The 20,630-nt window shown below is 30.6% G+C and overlaps 1 protein-coding gene across 7 annotated transcripts in view; it reads right to left on the bottom strand.

The window, feature by feature from the left end:
* LOC149907131 (protein sprint-like) overlaps positions 1-20,630 on the bottom strand; it is a 171,735-nt gene that overhangs the window by 95,643 nt on the left and 55,462 nt on the right. For 2 of the 7 annotated variants that reach the window (XM_090103507.1, XM_090103510.1), the window contains exon 2: positions 17,952-18,291. The exons of 1 other annotated variant lie outside the window; for it this stretch is intronic. In XM_090103507.1, coding sequence (XP_089959633.1) covers positions 17,952-18,124 — 173 coding nt within the window. In that variant the 5' untranslated portion in view covers positions 18,125-18,291. Of the gene's footprint in view, positions 1-17,951; positions 18,427-20,630 lie in introns of all 7 variants that reach the window. 4 more of the 7 variants (XM_090103506.1, XM_090103511.1, XM_090103509.1 and 1 more) reach the window with 4 other exon arrangements.

The following is a 20,630-nucleotide window of genomic DNA, read 5'->3' as shown; positions in this document are numbered from 1 at the left end:
CAATAATTAATAACTGTGAAAATCTTATATTAATTTTATTTTTTAGTCCTTTACTTACTGGAATCCACAAGTTTAGTACTTTACCTAGTAAGATCAATGAGCGTATTAAATAACAGTTACATCATATTAATTGGTAATTGATATGTCGGTAGCGGAAGCTTCTGATAGGTATAGGTATCTATAGTTCAATCAATTGTCATTTAAAACACCTACCAAAATTAATTAATATAATATTAATGAACATGACATTCTTTCGATTCATTATTTACAGATATAACAATTGCTAAATATGAATCCATGAATGAAACAAACGTCTTTTTTGTTGTTCCCAAACTTCCAAGTTTAGAGATACGTTGAATAGTCGTTTATGTTCTGAATAACCAAAGTAAACTATCCTCAAGGAACGTTCCCCATAATATATTATGTATGTATTATACATTTAATTTAATTTACTTTTAATTTAGCTAACATAATATAATTATTATGTTAGCAATAATTTACCTACATTTAATTTAGCTAACATTCAAAATCTGTTCCAAACATATTATGTGGGTAGTAAAGACATATTAGGTTAACCTGTTTGAGAAACATAAAAATGGAAAATAAGTACTATAAAAGAAGGCAAAGTAGTCTTTAATGGGATCCATAATGTTATTTTGTAGAGTACCTATAAATATTAAATACACACTCTACGAACTTTTACCACAATATTTTATTCATCTTAATAACACCAGCTACCGGGCTACGTAATTCTAACTGCTAACACTTGTTATAAAATTTCCTGTTATAAGCTGTTACAGAGTGGTGTAAATGACCTTTATTGTAACTCTGACTGACACTTTCTACATTTTTCCAACTAAGTACGATAACATGAGCGCTGACAGAAAATTGTACTTCCTAGTTAGAAGTCATCTTATGATTTATTTTAAATAGATCGCTTATGCAGAGATGTAAATAACCAAAATAGATGGGCAAATAAAAATCGGAGTAGTTCAATGAAATTTTTTTGTGCACTTTCGATTATAAAAAACTACGGAAAATAATTTTTCATAGGCTGTTCGTGAAATAATGTTAACATGATTAAATTGTCGTTAAATTAAGCAACTTGTTACTCAAAAGAACACCAATAAAATCAATCAAAATTTAATTTATCCTTATTATTCGGGGACATATTACAAAACTTAACAGCTTCGGCGGTATTGCGTTAAAAGTTCAATCACGATCAAGTTGACATTGAAGAGAATCGTATGTTATGTTAATAGCATAAGTACGTCTCTCCTTGAATACGGGATGTGGTATACCAACTCTATATTATTTATGTCTAGTGTGCTTGTCTAGCTTTGGTTGTTCTGTAAAGCTATATAAAGACGTTTGTACTATGTGCAATAAATTTTCATTTAAGACTTAATGCAAACGTTGATAGCTTAACAAGTAAATATGTTTAATAAACGTTAAAATTATAAATTTAATGAGCTCTACATTAAATTACAATTTATAATCACTTCATTCATATGAATTCATCAAACGTAGGTAAGTAATAATTACTAACTTACCAAATTCAAACATATTTAAAGACATTGAAAGAAGCAAGATTGAGCGAGAGTCTAAAATATATATGAAACACACATCAATTTTGCATGCACACAATGTGAATATAGAAACCGCAGTTTCATAGTTACAACTTACAAGGCAAATGCATTTTCCACAAGCATTTTCATATTAGCTTGAATATCAATATTATGTTACTTATACAGAGAATTTCATTTCAACATCCCAACCATTACTTTATTTGACCTGCAGGAATATTACTTCGCCCTTATAAAACATCAATGTAAAGAACAGTTGCGTATTTTCCGCTAAGGCTTCGAAGTCGTAACTTTCATAATAAAGTTCTATGCAATAACGTTTCCGCACTTTACGTCTGTTTATCGGAGCAATTTAAATACAAAGATTTTACTATGTGGGGAATGGGGAGACCTTTATGATTATATGCCAATGAAATTGCTTATATTTTTGTATATTTGCATAGTCATAGAAAATACTGTCCATTCGCAATCATACAGACGAAAAACTGTTTAAAACATATTAGAGCCTTAGAATGCAGCGGAATAAAAGTAATAGGAATTGTAATTTTTTAGAAACCAGTCTATACACATAGGTACATTTTTTCATAATATCAGGTAGAGTTAATATTAATCAATTAATTAGGTAGAGACTTTAATATTTATTATTTTAAATATTCAATATAATAATAAAGAAGAATACGAATAGCTGATTGCAAATTATTGTTATTGTGTCAAAACATTGCTATAAAGCTGAACCTCGATCTCAGCTGCTCTTCTCAAAAAATATTGTCGCCCATAGTCGTTCCGGAATTATCATAAACTGCCCCCATTAAGCCATAAAACGATAAATATGTTGTAAAACCATAAACGGAGGCAGCGAGCCATGTCATAAATTTGCCGAATTGGCGCACTTTGTAACAACTATCGTTACCCACTTACCAGTTATATAATAAAGAGGACAATATATTTTTTAAGGAAAAAAAGCTGAGCGTTTCGCCACCCTGAAAGCAGAGGTCGTTGACAGGAACTTGAAAATATAAATACGATTATGGAAAAAGAAATGGGATTTGGGAACCGTCCGCAATTTTTGTGGATCCGCTCTTTATTGAGAAAAGGACTTTCATAAATGAATATCTTTGACAAAAAACTGAAGGTTTATCAGCATATAAGTAGTTGTGGGCAAGAGGGTCGATATAATTGTGTTATTATAATAAATATACAGCCACAGATAATATATTATGTAATACTATAATAGATAGTAAGTATAATCTTTGTTATAACAATCTGTATTGCGAATTGTTACACATTGGTTGTTTTTTAAATTTAAAATTAGGCATCAGTCATATAGAAAACGTATAGGTTTTGGATAACAATTTCTATATAATATGTAATCACATGTTACAAAATCGTATCAATCAACATATTTCAATCAATGGATAATTAAAATCCATTCGCTAACGATTCGAACAATTAAAAAGTTTTAATCAATTTAATGCGAATCTCAAGCAAAGTTCCCTGCGTAATCAATACTTGATAAACTCTCTGAATTTAACAATTGGTAATGAAATATCTTATAATTTAACGACGGCAATAAGGGACGGAATATAAATTAAATTAAGTAGGTCCTAACATTACACCCCTCGGAAGTTTATTAATTTTAAGTACCAATAATATTATTTGAGCACGTATTGGTCGTTAATGAACCTTTATATAATTAACGATTTTATTAATTTCCAACAGATTAGATGTTTTCTGTTGTAATTGAAATAATTTATTGAAACAAGTAGAGTCTATTTAGAATTGTTCTAGAATATACTTGTGTAGTGCCAATGACAATAGTTGATTGTTAGTCTTTTTAAAAGTATAAGCAAAATATTCGTATTTAATTATTTAAAATAATGGATATCAATAAAATATATGTAGATATCCTGAATTATTTTAATATATTGTTCCTTATGAAATTGTATTAGCAAAGTGCGATTACGAATAATTTGCCCATGTACAAAGGGTACAATTACTAATCAAAAAAGTAGAATTAAATTCTTCTAAACGCTATTGATATTAATAAACATAATATGTTCTTAATATTTAATACATAATGTGTTATTAAAATTAAATATTAGATATTCTTCAATGTTTTACTGAATATCGGATAAAAATAAAATAAACCTTTTAGTTGAACGATCCAAATTACATTGCTCTTACACGTTTCAGTACCACTCATTCCAATAAAGGTTTCATGTGAATTTTATATGCAATGTAAAAGCACTCCATATGTGACTAATGTAGCATTAAGTCGGACCATATTTTTATACCAGTAGCCCAATCTTATTAAAATTATGATATAAACGTAATACATAGTAAACATTTCAAAAAATATAAAAATATTTCAAGTACCTACCTATGAGAGCACTCTACTGTTAGAGCATAAACTTAATAACTTTTAGTTTAAAAATATTTTGTAGTAACTAGTTCGTACTTACATTCACAATATTTCTTGATTGAAAATGAACTTGAAACAGATTTCCTTCCCAGACAGTCACTTTATTTAAATTGGTTAATTTTATTACCACGAGAACGTAGTGAAGCGTCCTTAGAATATTCGCTTATTCAATAGTACCTACTAAATGGATCCTTTGTTACCTGAGAGTGAATTCATTAACAAACTACGTGTTCCCGAGACATCTTACATTTTAATTTACAGAAACTAGAATAGAACGTAACCCCTTCGCATGAAATACTAATTTTGCTTGGACTGGCTTGGAATTTATATGATAGAGTATCATTAGCTTAGACCATACAATTAAGGGTTGAATGTCTTAATCTTGTTTAAGAATAATTGTAGAGTTGATAATTTTAAAATTAAAATGTTGTATGAATAATCATAAAGAGTAAGAAAACGTTGACGTAAATACAGTAATTAGCTAGGCACCTTTAAAATAAATACCTGTGTTTACTTCACAACCAAATGTCAGGAGAATCAATTTACCTGCAACAAAGGTAGAAATGTTTAATCATTACAAAAATCCAATTAGAATATAGAAATTAGAAACTAAAATGAAGCTTACAACTTTTCATTAGACGCCGTCGATACATCAATATGAATCGCCTGTCATTCTATTCATAGCAACGACGCGCATCCTATGCAGGAAAATAATGGGTGTCAGGCGTCGCAAAATTAATAACAGTAGTGGCTATTATCGAGAATAATATTTATAATGGCTAAAATATTTTATATTTTATTTTCAATAAAGTCGCAAAAATAAAGTATATTTAAAAATAAGATAAATCCAAAACGCGCTCTACCACGCTGTACACGCTGTATACCTATATGTATAAGTTATAACTTATAATACCTAATTAAAATTATGAATTATGATGCAAAGTATGAAAGTAAACTAAAACATTTTCAAAATATTCAGGCATAAGTAACCACTATAATACGAAACATACGTGACTTATAAATATTATTCGAGTGTTTAACATCTTACATTTGGTATGAATGTTTCAGAACTTTCCAGACTTTAATCGAGTTAGGTATTTAAATTGTAGGCGTTAAGAAAAAAATTCTTAAAAAGCTATTAAAGTCTTAAGGCGCGTTTAATTAAAGCTGTCGGAGGCTGGTCACGGGTTGTCAAGGGGACGCGACGGTAGTTGGTAGACGGAAAAATAATAACGATCAGAAAGAAGTCAGACGAAAGAAAATTGCACCCTTATCTTCGCGTCCGGCTTTCGGTCCTGTGCCGCATTTAATTTTTCATACAATATTTACAATTGTGTCGGTTGATTCTAGGAATACGTTACTTTTATTTTATGTAGACCGTATACAGTGGGTTAGTTGTTTACAAGTGATGATATAACATGGGAATTGAGTTTATTAATACACTTAATTAGGCAGTTTAGTTTATTTTAGGCCTTTCGTCATCCGTTGTACTAGAAATAAAGTAAAAACTATTCGTATCTGTAAATAAGAAACCAGAATAATTCAATTTATTATTGTTCGTATAATACTTTAATTTTAATACGTAAACTAAACACTAAAATATAGCAGTTTTAACCAGTTTAAATAAATGTTAATAAAATGTGAAACTATTTATTAGCACCATCTATGTATGTACATATTTATCTAATTATATTTAACACACACTTCGTAGAATAGTGCGTGTCACTCTCAAAGTCTCAATACACTGATCATCATTTGTTTGACTTGGGTCGGAGAGCCGAGACGTCTAATTGAAACAAATATTTGTCCCAACACTCCTTCGTTGGATTCGTGTGAATAGTATTCACATCTCGAATAAGCATTTTAGACTCATATTATGAAAGTTGTCTGGGTATTTGCAGTAAAAATAACATAGTTTATTGGAGCTTTGCGATCATTTCTAATACGAGTTTGGTTTTCCCTTATATTTAAACATAACAAAAAGGTAATAACTATATATTTATTACTAAGAAAGGCTGTTTAATAAATAATAATGATCAAATATACGTAAATAGACGTGTCGTTAAAAGCTTTTATGAATAAAGGTTGAGAAAATATTGTCTTAGCTTTTAAAGTCTCTTGGCGTATAAAGTTATAAGCCAATATTCTTTATATTCAATATTTTATTAAGATGCCGCCACTTTTTAAAGAAGTTAGTGTAGGTAGGTTGTTAAAATTTGATGAAAAGGAATCCACTCTTGAACTGTCGATAATCTTACACATATAAAAATTATCTACATATAAAAATACCATTTACCCAAATCAATATAGTAAATCTCTTACATAATATATAGCTTTATGTCCTTAAAAGAAGATATTTCTAGTAAACGATAGATATACGGGTTTCGTTTCTCGGTTATAAATTTAGTCTTCAAATTGCAGACGATGTCCTAGATTCAAGAAGTCCCTTAAAGAGCCTATTCACAATCAATCAACTTCACTGGCTCTGAGTGGCGTTTAGATAAATCACGACCCAATTCCGTTGTAGCATTGCTTTTAATTGAAATTAATCAGTTCTCATTAACACGAATTGACAATCGCTTTTAGATGTATCAAATGCGTTTAGAAATGTGTCATTGTGGTTAGAATAAGTGTTGCTGATCCATATGGTAGCCTGGAATATCATTAAACATTTTTATTTACTGGCTGTTTTATCAAACATAGGGCCACATTAATTTTGAACAGGCAAACAGACACATAGACACACAATTCGTACAGAAAAATCAATAATTCAGACTCATGCAGTGCACCTTTTCTGCAGTTAAGTTTATGAATAAAAAAAATAATTGTAAGCTTTTCAATAACTATAAATAGGTAATGATTTCCGTAATTTAATTTAAACTAAGTTCGATTTTAATGTTATAACATTGATATATTATGTAATTTACTGGATTTCCGCCCGCGGCTTCGCCCGCGTTTTCAAAGGAAAACCCGCATAGTTCCCGTTCCCGTGGGATTTCCGGGATAAAACCTATCCTATGTGTTAATCCAAGTTACCCTCTATATGTGTGCTAAATTTTATTGTAATCGGTTCAGTAGTTTTTACATGAAAGAGTAACAAACATCCATACAAACTTTCGCCTTTATAATAGTATTAAGATTACGATTACAAATTCATAAATTCATGCCTGTAAAACGAAATATTGTATTTATCGACGCATATTGCATATTCAATTGCCCCTTAGGAAAGAGACAATTTTGATCAAACTTTATCAATAGCCATTATTAATTTCCTTTCCTAGAATTATTAAAAGTCAAATATGCAAAACTGTTCGTGAGTTATATAGCGAAATTAGTCGAACTTGGCCTTCAGAGCACCTGCCTGAAATAACTTTAGAAACTTTCTTCACAAAAGCGCTGATTCTTGAACGAATATCAACTAAAATTTATCGTATAAAATTGTATTCTAAACAACGATTTTATTTTTCTTTAGTATTTAATAAAGCTTAATCTTATTGGGATTCAATAAAGATGTTTCAAACTGAACCTTGTTTGAGAAAAGCTGCAATTCTTTATTCCGGGCAACAAATTTTAGACATAAGTACTTATTTTAATGTAATAAAATAAAGCAGTAAATAAAGAAGAATAGACTTTAGTTAGTGAAACCGAATAGATAAGAATTAGAAAGGAAGAAGAAAGAAGAAGAAAGAAGAAGAGGAAGCATGGACAGCTTCACTTTTTAATTGTTTAAAAGTTTGAAATTGGCCATAAAAATGGCATTGAAGAAAGCAATACCTATATGGACCGCTGGGTTAGCTATGATAATTATAATTCGCTACTTGAACTTTGAGAAGTTATTTAAAAGAGTACTCAATATAAAAAAGCTGCCCCAAATGAGCAAAAACTAGTCATCAGTATTTCTAGAAAGTACTAATTCAACTTTGACCCAAGTAGCGCCATTGAGGAAATGTTCATTAGGTGGCAGTCGAGTCGACAAGTGGCCGCTAATGAGACAGAGTGTGCCATTTTAATGAGACGTATGCTGTGTACGTATTTTGGAACGCAATAAAATTCTTATATTTCTTTTGTTTTTATTGGGGGTATGAATTTTCTGGTTCTGAATGGATTCGGCTGCATGTTTGTGTATGAATATGATTTCTATTTAGATATAAAGTACTTATTAAATGTGAAATTTAGCTTAAGCCTTCGATCAATAAATGCAATGAGTAGATAGAGGTTTTACTTGGGTGCCATCTTTAATGAGTTTAAAAAATGCACTTACTGCATAAAAATTAAAGACACAAAGTTCTTATTCCCAACTCTATTCCTTCTGTTCTGAACTTGCATCGGTAACAAGGAAACAATTCTGCCCGTGTATTTCTTAATTTATTACACTAAGCACATCTAGTCCGTAAACAGACTAAGTGCTAGTCTGTCACGCCCTAGGGCACAACTATTCACAACAATCCAATTATTTAGACAATCAACTTCAACAACTTCAGACAGGTAAGCTGGCCACGAGTCCCTTGGCGCCGCACCGACTTCATTAACCGTTTAAAGATTAATGTAATAGTTTATTATTGTTATTTCTATGAAGCTTAGAAAAACATTATAGGTCCTTATTATTTATTTTCATTATCATATTAGAGTCGTGGTATAAATGTAAAATAAGGTTAAGGAAATGTTAGTTCTGTGAACTTTATTTATGCTTCAAAGTCAGTAAAACCTATGTGAAATGCATTTCTTTATAAAAAATCTTTAAAAAGCTGCGCGTAAGATTAACAACTTATTAGCATTTTAATCAAGATGCGTAGTAGGTATCTACCTTTAATCCATTTTGTTAAAAAATATTTGGATACATAATTTTCTTCAATACTTTTACTAAAACAATGTAACAATAATTACTTTAAAACTATTAGCTATATTATCATGATAGAGATAACAAAGGTACGCTTCTCTACAGCCCTTAATTAAATACCTAGGCACTTAGTATTCATAACACATTTATATGACAACTGCATAGTAAACGTTAGTCGAAGGTAAATTTATAGACGAGAACTGAAATACCTGTGTCTGTTAATTTGTCTTTGAGACTGCATAGTATTGTAGTTAATATTCAGTTAATTTAGCTGTTTTAGTACTCATATTTGCATACGTCAGTATAAATTTTGTATATTAATATAAATAGTTGAAAGATATAAAGTCGGGTTGTTTAGCTTTTACTATATTAAAAAATCCCATAAATTTAATGATGCTAATTATAAAACAATGAATGTTTCAAGCTTTGACTAAAAAATAATAATATCTCAGTTCTTAAAGATTTTTTTTAAGATCCGTTTTAAATAAGTACATCCATTAATTAATGTACTAAGTACTTCCCTACTGCGTTCTTGTTTTTCTTGCTCATCATGAAAAAAAGTTTTGATTTTAAAGACTTTTACGTACCTATGTAGTTACTGATAATAGCTGAATACTAATTCATATTATTTAGCGCTACATTTCTATAGAAAAAAAATCCACCGACTTCAGTCTTTATTTATCTCTGAGTAACAAATTGTATCATTATTCATTAAATACAGTAGACCTGACGCCTAGCCAGTAATTAAAATTACCATTTCCAGCAGTTTCGTAATCAGAAGTATAATTTAATGAACAGCGTGGGTGTTGCTTGCACCACGTCTTATTGCTTGGTGCAGTTATGTATTAAACCTCATCTAAAAAGCTATAATCGTAAAAACTTTATTGTATAATGTACTAGCATCTAATGTATGAAAAACTCCGTAATGAATGTAAAAAATATTTATGTGGAAACTTAACTCTAACTCGAGTCTAGATTTTAGAAGTTAAAAATTGTATATCAAAATAACAAATGATTGAAATGGCATATTATTATAAGTAAATACCACATTATAAGTAATTACGTTAGCATAATGGTATCAATATTATTCGATATACAACAGAAAAGCTTTTATATTTAGGACTTCAGTATATCAAGTTGAGACACTATCTTTGCAACCGAACATACTAGAAAATATACTAGAAAAATGATTGTAACCCAATATGAAATGCAACTGCTAACCATCGACTATTATTTTATACCAGACAAATAATACTATTCATATAATATAAATATATAATGCAAAGTGCAAAGTGCATTTGTAATATAAATTCCTCGACGCATACCGCATTACCCCACACTAGTATAACCGCAATGTATACCGATGTTTATTATGAAAGCAAATATTTGGCGGCGAGTGCATCTCCCCGGTATATTTGCTTACCTATTAAACCGTAATGATAATAGTTTTGTTTTAGTATCGGATATTTAATTTAAAATTAGACTGGCGCTAATTAGGTTCCATGTCACTAGTACTATAATTATTGTACTGTACTTTACGGTATTCCTTCAGTTATATCACGAAAACAAATAATTACCATGTATGATAAGTTGAATTGATAAATTAATGAAACAATAGTTTTAATCTTTTTAAATATTTTATCAATAGGTAGAGTTAGTAACAAAATTGGAAATAATTCACATACCTACCTAAACTATTACAATTATGGCTTTACAAATTGTATTATTTTACATTGATGAAGACAATCGTTTATTTAATTTGATATCCTTTAAAAACATGAACTACTTTACATAAATAAATTGCATTCTGCTTTTCATATCACACTCAATGGGTGTACTCAATCCAAACAACTTAAAAAGCAAATAAGATTGAAACAAATAAATCGCCGTTTAGAAATATCGAGTGACGTTTATGTAAATATCAAAACATTTACAAATTGAACGAGCTATGGAACCGATCCAAATATTTGCTGTTACGATTGAGAATATTGTACGATTCTGTTTATTGCTTTATGAGGATTTGACTTTATCACAAATACAAAGCTTTCTTTGCAATAAATTTACAGCGAACGGCGAACCACAATATTGTATGTGTGAAAATAACGGGTTGTATAAAAATATCGTGTCAAAGTTTCAAACTGTCCAATTAACATGAAATTGGAAATGTTTGCCTTTTCAAAAATATGACCAAAAACCTCAGTCAAATTATCCTGAGAATTGCCGGAATAAACCAACAAACGACCACAAACAAAAAATTGACATTTTTATAATATGAGATCATAGATATGAATTGCTACTTATCAAAAAATCATCCTTACTCAAAAGCCCTATGAAACAAAAGCTTGATTGTTTTCCCTTTATTGATACAACGACAAAAAGCATACGATACGACGAACCACGATAGGAATATCTTCCATGTACAATGTAAAAACTTTTTTATTCTTTACTTTATGAATTTTCCCAGTAAGTTTTTGAGACAAATATGAAATTATAGAGCTAATACGATTAACGATAGCTTTTAAATAAGTATTGATTTTCAAAGTTTACTTCAATAGCCGTGACACCGATTACACTATTTTAACTACATATACATATTTAACTCTATATTAGTTAGCCTATAGCAACTGGTTTTACAAATATAAAACTTGATTAACCTATATCAACGTACAGCAAAGGGAAATTCATTTCCTACGAAGGCACATGTTCGTCGTTTTTACTGTATGTTTGTAAGAGAAGAGGAAGTAACTTTCTAGCAAATAGGTACATTGCGACTTCACTGTATTTTTGTATTTTAACAGACTTCCCCGAAATAGCAAGGTTTTCAATTTAACATTTGGATTTGTTTTAGAAATGGATGCCACAGCGAAAATTTAAAAGAGTTTTGTGTAATTGGTAGCAAATTTCGGTTTTTTAGTAAGTAAGTATACAAAATAAGTAAAAGTGTAATATTATATATGGATATAATATATTAATTAAATCATCATCAATACATGGGATGTATTTTTAAAGTGTACTTTGAAGAGCAAGAGCTTTGTTGCTCTACCTACCAATAAAAAACATTGAAATTTTCTATTTTGATATACTTACTTAAACTTTTAAATAAAACTAAATTATGTTTCAATGAATAAACAAACAAATTACATTGTAGATAAGATACAATTGCACGCCTCATAAGCGAAGCGTTGAGGTGGGTACTACTGTCACTTCGCGCAAAACATCTGATTTTTCAAACTTAAAATGTCTTTATGTATCAAACATTGCACTTGTAAGATAATACATACACACACATATTAAGAAAAAACACTATTTTTAACATTCATGATATTTTGGATGTCATTTTTGTTATTTAAACTAGTTAAAAAACAGTTTAAAAAAGTTCTGTCTTGGACGTCCGTGTGTCTGTATGTGCGGATCCTTTTTCTTGTTAACACGATAGCGACCGAAATACTTTACTAATCGAGTCTTTTTTTTCTCTTACGCTTGAGTATGCTCAGGAATAGATCCCTTTCATTTTTCAGGGTCTGATTCAATGTGGTTTAATTGTTATTAAATAAACAAAAATAATAATTAATAAATCATTATTAAAAAAAATTATGAGGCGTGCACTTTTGGATTTTCCAAATTATCTAACTATTTGTATATTTACTTTGAAACAAGTATTGAGAAAACTATGTAAAGAGAAACCTACACCCAAGAGTTTCGTAAGTTTTAATGGACCGCTTTAAACTTAACCATTGTTCTGTAGTTTGAAAATTGTTTATGTGTAAAAAATACCCTAGGACTAGAAGGCTCAACACGAGTCCATATCAAGCTTGAAGAATTATCAAAGAAGTTTTGAAAAATGGTTGAAGTTTGTACCGAAACTGAAAAAAGTATCACGTAATTTTTTAAAAGGAAAATTACTTACAAATAGTTGTATATTGCTCTATTAATAATTTGTACATTTTCGTTAAATCTTTATCAAAAATATGGTTGATGGCAAATTACACTTAAAAACAAACTTTGTAAGTAAGGAATTTAGAATGTACTGATTTTTTACAGTTCAATTTTCATTAAAAATGTATCAAAATACAGGTTTATTTCATATCTACATCTTGTCAATATTGTATCCTTGCTAACAACTTTCAAATATTATAATTTGTAGTTTAAATTCGATCCAATGGATAAGGTTTGTGTTTCTGTTTGTAAGTCTGTCAGACACGTTTATGAAAACAAATTTACTAGCATAATACCCAGGTGTACATGTCATTTAATATCATATTGACAAAGACTAGTTGAGCTTTCGTAAAATTGAGTGGATAATAATTCGGTAAATAAAGCTGCTTACCCGTTGTTGATATTGTTCACAATAACATGTGAGTAGGAAATTCTCTTTTCATTCCTCGTGTATTATTACGTACTATTTGCTGTTTGACCTAACTTAAATATTATGTATATCATTGTCCTGTACGGAAAATCACAGCTTAAACAGTATACAAAAAAAAATACATTAACTGGTTCAAAACAGAAATTATCAGCAAAAATTTTGCAAACGTCGATAACGATAACATATTTACAAATTAGGGTTTCTGACACGATTTAAGTTCAAAGCGAAGTTTTGCGATAAACAGAGTTACCGTTCGTTTTATTTGCTACTTGTGTTACAATAAGGTATAACGGTAAAGATTTTTAGGATATCGTGATTGCAATCATTATCCAGTACAATGCGTTTTGAGTACTGTCAAGGAATACTAAGTGATACTGTGAATAGAGGGTCGCTTTAGGACAATTCGCAGTAATTATAAGAAGAATGAATAACAAGCACATAGAAAGGTAATGCCTACCTATTTCTTACGGCCTGAAAACATTAAAAAAATGTGAATTAGTTGCTATTCCTGACAAACCTTATTGTAAGGGGTAGAACCTATAAATGTGTTTTTTTTATATAAAAATAAATTTTAAAGGGATTGTATAAGAATTATTTATTGCAGTTCCATCTTATATTCCACGTAAAATTGATTTCATACCCATTTATTCATTGTTTACGTTCATTAACTACCAAGTTACAATGCTATAAACAAAATGCCATTAAATTGCATTTCGCATATCGACAAATGAACATGCAATACTGCAATAACACGAGAATAACGCATTAAATTATGTATATAACAATATACCGTCCTTTAAATTTAATCGCGGAATAATCTCTTGAGTATATATAGGCTTCGATCGCAGATGTAATCTTGCGAAAGCACAATATCGTATCTCTGTAATATATTATGACGTTTATTACGATTATAACTGGCCGATGAAAAGATAACAATTATTATTAATATTAGGGATGTAACGATACCGATACAGATACCGATATATCGGCCGATATATCGGCAAGCCGATATATCGGTATCGCCGATAATAAATCAACCGATACCGATATTTTTTTATTAAATTCTTTTTTTTCTTTTATGTTTTTGCATTGTATTCATTCATATTGTTTTATTTCTGTTTCTGTAATAGTGTTAAGGAAGAGCGGAACCTCCTGACACAAGCATTTTATTTGCTTACTAGGAGTGTTCCAATCACAAATTTGTTTATGTAAAGGAAAGAAATAAATAATTTTGAATTTTTTTAATTTTTAACGTGATAACGTTTTTAAAATCGTTTTAGTCGGGTGACATGTTCATAAGCTTGTGTCACACCAAAACCTCACGAGCGCGATCGCAGGTATAACGAGAGAGAGACGGACCGATCTCCCGTTTCATCTCGAGCGCTGCCACTGCATTATGTTATCACGTAAACATCTCAATCGTAAACCTACTTTACAAAAAACCAATTTTTTTGATATCAAATAATTCAAAAACCCGCGCCCAATGAACGATGCGGGAGGCCGCCCGCGCGTGCGCACTTTGTTTTCTGAAAAAACTCTACCAATAGTAATTTTTTATTAGGTACTGATTGTATGTGTATTACTTAAAGTTTAACTGACTTCGTAAAATAATAATGCTAAAATAAATGGTTTTGTTGTTTTTTGATTTGGCATTTTTATTTAAAAGAATACGATTAACAGTTGTCTCTGTTAAATGTTGGTAACTTTTTATGCATAATTCACTATTTATTTTTCTACCAAGCCATCGATATCGGTATCGGTATCGGTATCGCCGATACATTACTACAAATATCGGTATCGGTATCGTATCGGCAAAATCATGTATCGTTACATCCCTAATTAATATGCTTATCTGAAAATACTGTTATGTGTATTGATATTTTTACATACAGGCTTTGTTTGGTATGAAATAAAAGTTACTTAATTTGTTACTAAAATAAGAAGATAAAGCTTTTTTCGCCAGCTTCAATTGTAAAGTTTTTTTTTTACTAAATTCATTTAAATATTTATAGTAAGAAGTTTGTTAAAGCTGCATTGTATTAGTTCATTTATTTTATTCTTATTGTTAGGATTATTAACAGTGAAACACATCTACCCAGTCAACCCCCGGCCGGCATTTCGCGATTTTTTTAAACACTGTATTTTAAAACCATAAGCGAAACCATATATCCTGCTTCGTGTGATTCATACAATAGGTGATTTAAAAAAATATGACTGGATTTAAAAAGAACGCGTAATGGTGACGACCCTCTTTTATTACGGCTTGGTGCACTGGATAATTGACTTCGCAGTAGCCGGTGAATTTCGTTTTTTTTACTAAAAAATAAAATGGCGGACGCATGCGTGTGAATAATGAGGAAAGATTTATGGTAATAGATACCTGGAGACCTACTTCTTGAGTCATTGATGTGCATGGTAGAGAAAATAGATATTTGTAGTAAGTACTGGAAGTCCATTATCATTGAAAAAAAATTATGAAAATGATACATAATGCATATTTAAAGTATAATCGTTTGATATACAAGTGTTGACACATTTTTCAGGGATAATAAAAATATTATGTCTGTTATTAATAATTCTTATAATTAAAACAAATTTCTTACGAATTATCACGAAATACAAACACGATAGAAAATAAATTCAAGCGGCCTCTATACATAATCGTCGGCTCTTACACGATGCTACTACAATCTTAGCTGCGACAAGCGATAAAAAGCTCTCTTTCGCCTACGAAGCCGGGTATTGTAGAAGAAAATAGAGATATTTTTAGTTTTTCGATATTTTCTTACCCGATATGTAGGTAATAGGTATATATTTATAATGTTTAGATACTTTAGAATGTTTATCTTTTTGTTACTTTTCCTTTTTCAGTCATCATAAGTCATCAATTACGGAGTTTGAAACACATTTAGCAATTCGTAATCAATAAATGTGAGTGCGAGCATGAATTCGATAGCCGCATGACACAAAATTCCCAACAAGATGGACAGCGTACAAAGAAGATTGAATCTCAACGTAATTCAATATAATAAATTGGAGAAGCGGTTTCAAAATCACTCACGACTCGCCTCGTGGCAAGCGGAGCGGCTCAATGCAATTGGAGCTAATAAAAATGCAATTCTCGTAATACGGCTCGACCATTTACTACCCTTTAATGCTCATGCATTCATTGAATAACTAATGTTATTTGCGAGTTGAAGTCGTTTTGCTCAGAGGCGGAAGGAGACTGTCGGATTCGTTGAATCACGCTTTGACATTGGGGAGATGGTTTATTTCGGTAATGCGATAGCTTATATGCAGACAGCGATTACTATTAGAAATTTAATTGCTAGTATACCGTTTAGTATAAATTAAAAAGGATTATTTGAAGAATCCCTCTTTCAGTATTCTTTAAATGAAGGGTCATGGAATATGGCTTTACAACAGATCAACAGCGTCTGTAATAACTATCAAGTAAGTATTTTATAACTGAGAGAGATTTGTCTATATAAATCCCATTTCTTACTCAACGTCTAGTTTCCTGGTCTGAACAGTTACATGATTATTTAAGCGACCTACTCTTTATGGTAATATCATTCTTAAGCATGTTACAGGTTTAAAATAGCTAGATTTATCTGCGCCCTCTTGTATGACAAGATTAATGTCTGATAAACTTGCGATTTTACTCAAGTGTAATTTATTAAAACGTGTTTTTACCTCAGTATTGAATAAATGAAGTTTGAAATAAAATCTTTCGCATGTTCTATGGAAGTTTGTAAACTATGCAAAGTTTTATTGGTAAAATTTGTTATGTTTCTGTGATTTTGGGAAATTGGAAATAAATATAAAAATATTTTTAACCTCAACTGAAACATTCCAAATATAAGTAGGAGAAGAATATTTATAGAGTAACTGCTACGTTTATACCTATTATCGAAAATGTAGCATGAATTCCTCCTCGGTGTTATTCTTTACCCTATTTTTGAAAGAAATGTTAATCATGATTGTACATATTACATATAAGTAATTACTCATACAAGCTCATACATAGATTACCTTAGTAAACAAGAACATTTGATAAATAATTAGTACACCGGCATATTACCATGTTTTCTATCAATGAATATTCATAGCGGAACAGTGTTATTAGAACACACGTAAGAGGAAATAATCGATATTTATTTATTTACTTAAAATCAAGGTCAGCTTGACTTATATAGGTTAAAATGTAATATTGAAGGTGAGTCTAGATGAAGCCGTTTCGCAAACCAGATGTTGTATAATCATAAGAGCTAGAGAACGGATAAAATCTATCTGAATTGGCAATTGATACATTGGCAAATAGGTAATTATAGACTATCATTGACGCGTATTGCATACACATAACACACAGTCAATAATAAAGGCATAAGTGGCCTACTTTTATGTGGAAATAAGAGCGATTATATTCATATCATAGGTATTCATTTCATACTAAATGTTCCTCATTTATACCAATTATTATAGATTTACTTTACATTGTTAATACTTACTAAGTTACTATACCTACAGACAAAAAAAAATAGTACCTAATAAATTTAACATCAGCAACAAATTATAATTTATACCATGAACACATAATGTTTAAAAAATAAGAATGTAATGTAAATCATTAAAATATTAGATTAAAAGTAAAAAATTTCATTATAAAGATCAGTATCAATGATCACGAGACTTCACTTTCTATGCAGTTTTAGATTAATTCAGCTTTAAATCAAGTACCTATAAGCAAGAGTCCTTCGCCTCCACGGACGCCGAGTGTGGGCAGCGCGCTCTAAGGACGACCAGTCACCATCGGTTGATCTCGACAGGGCGGTGTTCCGCGCCTCCACACTCCTCGCGCTCTCCAGGAGTATCGCCGTGTACTTCGTTATCAACATTTGCACCTCACTCATTGAACCACTCTCACTGAACAAATCACACGCGTCACACAAAAACGGCAATGGATTGCCCACAAATCACAAATTACGTTCGCAATTTATATCGTGCCTTGGTGCAAGATCGTACGTGGGTATGCCGGGACGCAAGGTAAATAACTGACACAGCCGTCACGCGACGTTGGCTACCAAACATCAGCTTTGTTACCCTCGGAATAACAACGGGATATTGTGAATTATGCCCACTCCCACGCATTGACTTGACCCATGTTAAAAACCGCTTACATTAAATTATTTTCTTCAACCCTGTCACTCTCAACCTGCATTTGAGACATTATATTTTATTGAATTAATTTAAATGTAATATATGTATATTATACGAGGAATATAAATGACTAACTATTTGAACAAAATAACTTTTCGTTCACACAGAGCACACACACAAAGACATTTTCATAAAATTTCCATTATTCTAAATCAACCCTTTCGTTTTTATAATAGTATAACCATTAGCATGCATACAAAACGATGGCGTGTAAATTGGAAGAAACATTACGTCATGATTCACGATGTCAATTTATTTCGATTCAATCAAGATATTCTCCAATTGCAATATCCGTTGGATTGCATCAATCTCATCAATAAATCATAGGATGAACACAGCTACACAAATCACAATAAACTGTTTATGCAAAAAATGTTTATTTATTCGAATAATTTATGTATGAATGTGAATAATATGCTATGATTAAAGTTTAAATCAATAGAATTTTGTCGAATAAAAATAAAAAATAAATTTTAAGTTTTTTAACATATCCTAGTTTCTACAAACTGTTTCATAATCACCACAACTATCAATGCAGTCGACCAATTGTGAGGGCAATTAGCGACACAAAACACCGGTGTCATCGACCCCGGCGCAATAATTCTGCAAATAAACCACGCTGTAGAAATAGCTATTCTACTCGTAGCTCAAGGGTACTATTAGCTTCATTACGATTTAACCATTAACTTTCAAATGCTTTGAGGTTTTAATATCAGTTACTCGTAAGTAGCGTGCGCGTTTAGTAACTAGGTTTTATTGCTCTTTATTTATGGAGATTAACTGTTTTAAAATTAAAATAATTGCTTGCAGTGAATTCGCCTGAAATTAAAAAGACGACCGCCACGTTATGAGACATAAGTTTCATAATATTTTATTATCATTAGGTCCTTAAAGCTGTTGAAGATTTTTCAGTAACATGAAAAAAAATCTATCAAGAATATATAATATGATTGATATAAGTCTGTACGAAAAGCGATATTATCTATGTTTTATCTTGATTTGCAGTCATTGCTAAATCATGTGTTTAATTTTATTAACAAAAAATATATTGCCTTGACCGACATAATATAAGTAAGTGGACACAGTTGTTATGATAAATAATGAGTATTTGGGTTATTATATTTTACGTGCTTCAATAACACTAAAATATAAAAATATTATTTAACATAGGTAGTACGTATTCATTGCGCTTAGTTGTTGCACAGTAAAAACTAAAAATAAACTTTAAAGACAAATAGCAGAAATATATGAAAATAGAAAATGTAAGTATTCGCTTTAGTTCTGCATGATATTTTCCATTTAAATAACGATGAAATATCACGTATGGGAAACCTCATTAAAACTTTCGGATCGCTATCGAGTATCGACCAAGACCTTTGGCTTTAGACATCATTTAACTGTCGGTTAAGGTGAACTCTTCCGATCTTTATACATAGTGTAAGTAAATACTATTAAATATCATAAGTTCGATTTCTATACCTCGTCAATAGTAAGATGGGAATTGGTTATCCATTGCTCATTATTTTTTTAAAGTGAAACTTTTATTACATCGTCTCAAACTTTTTGGTATGTGTAGCGCATGTCGCGTGACGGTCGGCTGCGAGTAGTATAAAGCAGTGTTCGGAGTCATTATCGTACAAATACGATAATTTTGTTCCTAAGTTTCACTTTTACCGTGGTTTCATAACACCCCACAACATTTTTTTTAGATAATAAGTAAGACAATTAAATAATACAAAGTTTAAGTGTGACAATGCGACTTATACCACAAGTTCTAAAGTAAATTCATTTAAGCGAGTTTAAACGAAAAATAAATTAAACCCATGAGTTTTCCTCACACTACTAATTTTTAATACCGAATATTATCCTTAGATCCAATGCAATAATTTATCCAACAGTAAAGTACCTACTCTATGGTAGATAACAATAAAAAATTTAAATTGAACTGTGACCTTTACTCGCAATACGTATCACAATAGGAGCTACAAACATTAACCACGTTACACGCATAAACGTCAAGTTCGAGGTTAAACAGGATTTTTTCTCCTTTTACGGCGAAGCGGGTATGATAACTAGCAGTTTACCAGTCTCGGTCATCGATTACACACAGCATTTGTATAGGTCATAGATTATTTACCATTTTATTCGAAGGCAAACAAACAGATATGTACTTATTAGTGGATATACATCTAATAATTA

This window comes from Colias eurytheme, chromosome 7, assembly GCF_061535395.1.
Source record: "Colias eurytheme isolate Ceu_HAF_F1 chromosome 7, ilColEury1 Martin Lab GWU primary, whole genome shotgun sequence".
Taxonomy (NCBI): Eukaryota; Metazoa; Arthropoda; class Insecta; order Lepidoptera; family Pieridae; genus Colias; species Colias eurytheme.
This window is presented reverse-complemented; position numbering and strand designations above follow the sequence as displayed.